Raw genomic sequence first — 5,044 nt, 5'->3', positions numbered from 1 at the left:
GAAGAGTTTACTTACTACATCCTCTAAAGCAGCTGGCATTATAATTGAAGATATCATGTCTAAGTGATTGCTTGAGGTGTCTGTGCAAAATATTAAAGAACATTTTAATTATTCCTGAATGTTTACATTTACACTTTTAACAAAATATTTTCAGAACATGAATATCTTTTAACATGCATGTACCCAAGGTCATACATTCAGATTCTCTCTCTAAGGGAATTGGGACTGAATTCCAAATCCAACAATTTGACTTGATTCCCCTAGTTGTTTCTATGGATGTTTACATGCATTGTTTATTTATCTATTTTATTTTATTGGGAATATATTTCCTATTGATTACTTATCAAATTTTCACACACAAAGAAAAACTCATTGGATTTTCTTTGTTCTAATCATCACTGGTTGAGTGGTTACTATCACTGCCTTCACTGTCACTGTCACTGTCACTGTCACTTCCATTATTGCCATTACCAGACTTGCTCTGGCTGTCACTCTCATCACTGCTGTCAGATTTGCTATCCCCACTGTCACTGCTGTCACTATCACTGCTGTCACTACTGTCACTGCTGTCACTGCTATCACTACTGTCACTGCTGTCACTGCTATCACTGCTATCACTACTGTCATTGCTGTCACTGCTATCACTGCTCTCGCTGCTGTCACTGCTATCGCTGCTATTGCTGCTGTCACTGCCGTCGCTACTATCACTGCCATCACTGCTATCGCTGCTGTCACTGCTGTCGCTGCTGTCGCTGCTGTCACTACTGTCACTGCTGTCGCTGCTGTCGCTACTGTCACTACTGTCACTACTATCACTGCTGTCACTGCTATCACTACTGTCACTGCTATCACTGCTATCACTGCTGTTACTACTGTCACTACTGTCACTACTATGACTGTTTGATTTGCTATCACTGCTGTCACTACTATCTGATTTGCTGTCACTATCACTGCTGTCACTGCTGTCTGATTTGCTGTCACTGTCACTACTATCACTGCTGTCGCTGCTATCGCTGCTGTCACTGCTGTCACTGCTATTGCTGCTGTCACTATCACTGCTGTCACTACTGTCACTGCTATTGCTGCTGTCACTACTCTCACTGCTATCGCTGCTGTCACTGCTATCACTACTATCACTGCTGTCACTGCTATCACTGCTGTCACTACTATCACTGCTATCGCTGCTGTCACTACTATCACTGCTATCACTGCTGTCACTGCTATCACTACTATCACTGCTATCGCTACTGTCACTGCTGTCACTGCTGTCACTACTATCGCTGCTATCATCACTGCTATCACTACTATCACTGCTATCACTGCTGTCGCTATTGTCACTGCTGTCACTACTATCACTGCTGTCACTGCTGTCACTGCTGTCACTGCTGTCACTACTATCACTGCTGTCACTACTGTCACTACTATCACTGCTATCACTACTGTCACTGCTATCACTGCTGTCACTGCTATCACTACTGTCACTGTTGTCACTACTGTCACTGCTGTCACTGCTATCACTACTATCACTGCTGTCACTGCTATCACTGTTGTCACTGCTCTCTGATTTGCTGTCACCACTGTCCTTGCTTTCTGATTTATCTTCACTGCTTTCTGATTTATCTTCACTGCTTTCTGATTCATCATTGTCTTCACTCTCATTGTTACTATCATCACCGTGACTGTCACTATCATCAGTATCTGATGCACCATCACTGCCCTCATCATTGTCTTCTCCATTTGAGTCACTGCCATTGGCATTATCACTTGATTCATCAGAGTTATAAGAAGCATCTCCTCCATTACTTCTGTCATTGTTGCCATCTGAATTAGCATCCTCGCTTCCATTAGACTCATCACTGCTGTTGGGGTCGTCTCCTTGCATGGATTTATCATCAAAATCATAACTGTCATATCCATCACTATTGCTACCACTACCTGTTTTACTGTGCCTGGCTTTATTTCCAGGTTCTGATTTCTGGCCAGGTCCTTGTATGTTGTCAACCTCTCCTTGTGTTTTGGCATTTCCTGAGCTCACATTCATTCCATGTTGTCCTTTACTATCTTTACTTTCATTGATTTTCCCAGCTTCTTTGGTAATATTAGTTCTGTTGGTTTCTATTCCCTGTGGAACAATGAAGAAAAGAATGATTGATTAGTGAATATTTACTGCAAAGTTGCATTGGTCGGAGGAGGACTGTATGAGAAAAGTGACCACAGGAATAGGATTCCAACTTTCAGTTATTCCCAAACAGTTATTTGTGAAAACATACTTTATTTTGTACTTGAAAGTACTCTTGTGTTCAGATTGCTTAGCAACCCATCCACATTTATACTCTTTTATTCTTACCTAAAAGGAACTTTCTAGAAAGTCTGACTCTTAAAATTTTCTATATCATAGTCCGATAAGAACTCCAGCTTTCTTCTTAGTCAAATAATGTAGGTGAAAATTACCTGGATACTTATGATTTTTGTGCTACCCTCAGAAGGTGCCAGGGAAAAATGAAACTTACATCAAAAGAAATTGGATTAAAAACTAACCTTAAGTTGGCTCTTCCCAATAGCACTTTGTTCTGGTTGTCTGGTAATTCCATTTTCCACACCTTTGCTTTCTCTGTGGCTGGGTTTCTGGGTGTCCTCTATTCCTTGGCTACCATTGCCTTCTGGAATACCATCAGAGTCTTCTTCACTATTGGAGGTGTTGTCTCCACCAGTTCCATTGTGGGAATCCTCTTTGTCTTCAGAGTCATCATCTTCACCACTAGTTGAATTCTGACCTATGCTACTGTCATCTCCTTTGCCATGAGACTGACCCGTATGGTCCTTGCTGTTATCACTGCCCTTGTTTCCATTCCCTGGTTCTCCACCATCATTGTCACCAGAACCCATGTCATCATCCTCATCTGTACCATCTCCACTAGGACTCCCATCAGAATTATCCAAGCCAGCATCTTCTTCATTGCCTGGTGTTACCTCAACCTCCTTATCCCCATTTCCCTCACCTTCTCTTTGGGGTGTTACTGCACTTGTATCACCCTCATTCCCATTTATTTTATTGTCATGGTCTGTATTATTATTGCTTCCAACTACTTGAGGTCCATTTTCTTGGAAAACAGTAACACCCTCATTTTGGCTTGTGTCTCCATCATCCTCATTTGTTGTATTCTGATTAGCACTGCCATTAATATCACTCTCATTTCCTGCTTCAGCATTGTCGGTGATGCCTACTTGTCCCCTGATGCCATTTGCTGTACTGTTATCTTCTTCTCCATGAATCGCATCATGACCATATGTTTCTGGTTTTCCTGTGACTCCATTTTCTTCCTCAATATTCCCCTCTTGGCTGGCTAAAACAGACTGTGTAGAACTCTTCCCTCCTACTTCTTTCCACTCAGAACCATTCCCTTTTCCTTCATAACCATCCTTGGTGTACTGTTGCCTTCCTAACTCATTTGCATGAAGGGATTCACCACTTTCTTTAGTGGTGTCATTGGCACTTAACTCATTCTGAAAATGAGAAAAAATTCAAAATAAATTATAGGTCTCATCTTGAAGCAAAGCAGCTGAAAAGAAGGGTGAAAAATTGTAGGAAGTTAATGAAATTCAAAAATATCTTAGAAATAGAAATAATGGGAAACACATTTCATATCCCATACCTGTACTGGCACTTTTTGTTTTGCTAGAAGATGTAAATTCACAGATTTTTCAACAGTGTGTCTCTCCAATGGTTTGGTTTGAGGAAGCTGCCAAAGTGAAAACATGGGATATTTAAAGAATCTTATTTTATGTATAGCACCTCACACACGAACATTTTTCCCTCAGTGAAAAGAGTGAAAATATAATACAAAGGTAAATAAGTGATCTAAGAAAAAGAAGTAGCTTGTTGCTGGGCTTACGTACAATTTTTAATTTGGCATGTAGATATTTTTCATTATGGTATTACCAATTTTGTTGAATTATTAGCCAGACTACTTATCTTGACTGTAGAAAAACAAGGAGGTAGACCCTTTTGTTTCTGAACAAGCCTCTTGCAGTAGCACAGAACCCACCCCAAGTATAATCCTGGGCAAATCTCCTAAGAGAATAATGGGTGTGGTCAGAGTCAGTGCTGCACCAAAATCAAGTAACTGATACTTCTGGGCTCTTCAAGAATATACTTAAAACACTTGGGGGAATTCTCAACTACAGAAATACCAAAAAATGCTTGGTCTCATGAGAGCATATGAAAATGTTAAGCCTGAAATCTGGTTAATACAATTACAAATGGGTTATCATATAAAGTCTTTTTTTAAAAAAATTAATAAATGCTTTATTTTATATATAACATAAAATGTACCCTAAGAAAAACAGTTCTTAATTTTTATTAGGGTATTTTAGTTGTACATAGTAGTAGGGTTCATTTTTACATATTCATACATTTATGGGATAGAATTTGTTTCATTTCAATTCCCAGTAATTCCATTTTCCCTCTCTTTCTCTTTTACCCTATTCCCATTTCCCTATTCTATTGGTTTTCCTTCCTTTTATTTGTTTTAATTGGTGCTTTGTGAATATACATAAAGACGGAATTCACTGTGGTATATATTCTTGCATCTACATAGCATATTTTGGTCAATTTCATTCCTCAGTTCTCTTTTCCATCTCCCATCCCTTCCCCTCAATCATCTTCCTCCACTCCACTGATCTCCCTTCTATTTTCATGGGATCCTTCCTTCCCCCATATTCCCACCCTTATTTTGCTGTAGCTTTTGTATGTGAGAGAAAACATACAGCCCTGACTTTCTGAGTCTAACTTAGTTCACTTTCATGATCTCCATTTCCATCCATTTACCAGCAAATGCATGATTTTGTTGTTCTTTATAGCTGAGTAAAACTCCATGTGTAATGCAAATCTCAATGTTTGAACTCCATTTATCTGCAAAACTTTAGGTGTGTTTTGTTGGACTAAAAGATTTAGCAAAGCAAGGAAGTTTTCCAAGGAAGAAAAACTTACTGGAATGGCCCATGCTGCTGCCCAAATGCAAATAAATATAATTATCTTCATTGT

The 5,044-nt window shown here is 39.4% G+C and overlaps 1 protein-coding gene across 1 annotated transcript; it reads right to left on the bottom strand.

Annotated features, from left to right (window-relative positions):
- Positions 1-388: 388 nt before the first annotated feature.
- On the bottom strand, positions 389-5,044 carry Dspp (dentin sialophosphoprotein). The gene is made up of 4 exons (XM_027939735.2): positions 4,991-5,044; positions 3,654-3,740; positions 2,539-3,504; positions 389-2,122 (listed from the first exon to the last, which is right to left on the bottom strand). Exons 1-4 carry the CDS (start codon positions 5,039-5,041, stop codon positions 389-391), a joined length of 2,838 nt encoding a protein of 945 aa, XP_027795536.2. The 5' UTR covers positions 5,042-5,044.

The sequence above is a fragment of the Marmota flaviventris genome, chromosome 7 (genome assembly GCF_047511675.1).
Source record: "Marmota flaviventris isolate mMarFla1 chromosome 7, mMarFla1.hap1, whole genome shotgun sequence".
In the NCBI taxonomy this organism is placed as follows: Eukaryota; Metazoa; Chordata; class Mammalia; order Rodentia; family Sciuridae; genus Marmota; species Marmota flaviventris.
The sequence above is the reverse complement of the archived record's forward strand: the minus strand, read 5'-3'. Positions and strand labels throughout refer to the sequence as shown.

Bases quoted from the DNA above. Each gene is read 5' to 3' on its own strand.
- Dspp (XM_027939735.2), bottom strand. From the start codon at position 5,041: ATGAAGATAATTATATTTATTTGCATTTGGGCAGCAGCATGGGCCATT. The intron at 3,741-4,990 runs GTAAGTTTTTCT...TCACTTTGGCAG, and splicing joins CAGCAGCATGGGCCATTCCA to CTTCCTCAAACCAAACCATT. The intron at 3,505-3,653 runs GTATGGGATATG...TCTCATTTTCAG, and splicing joins AACAAAAAGTGCCAGTACAG to AATGAGTTAAGTGCCAATGA.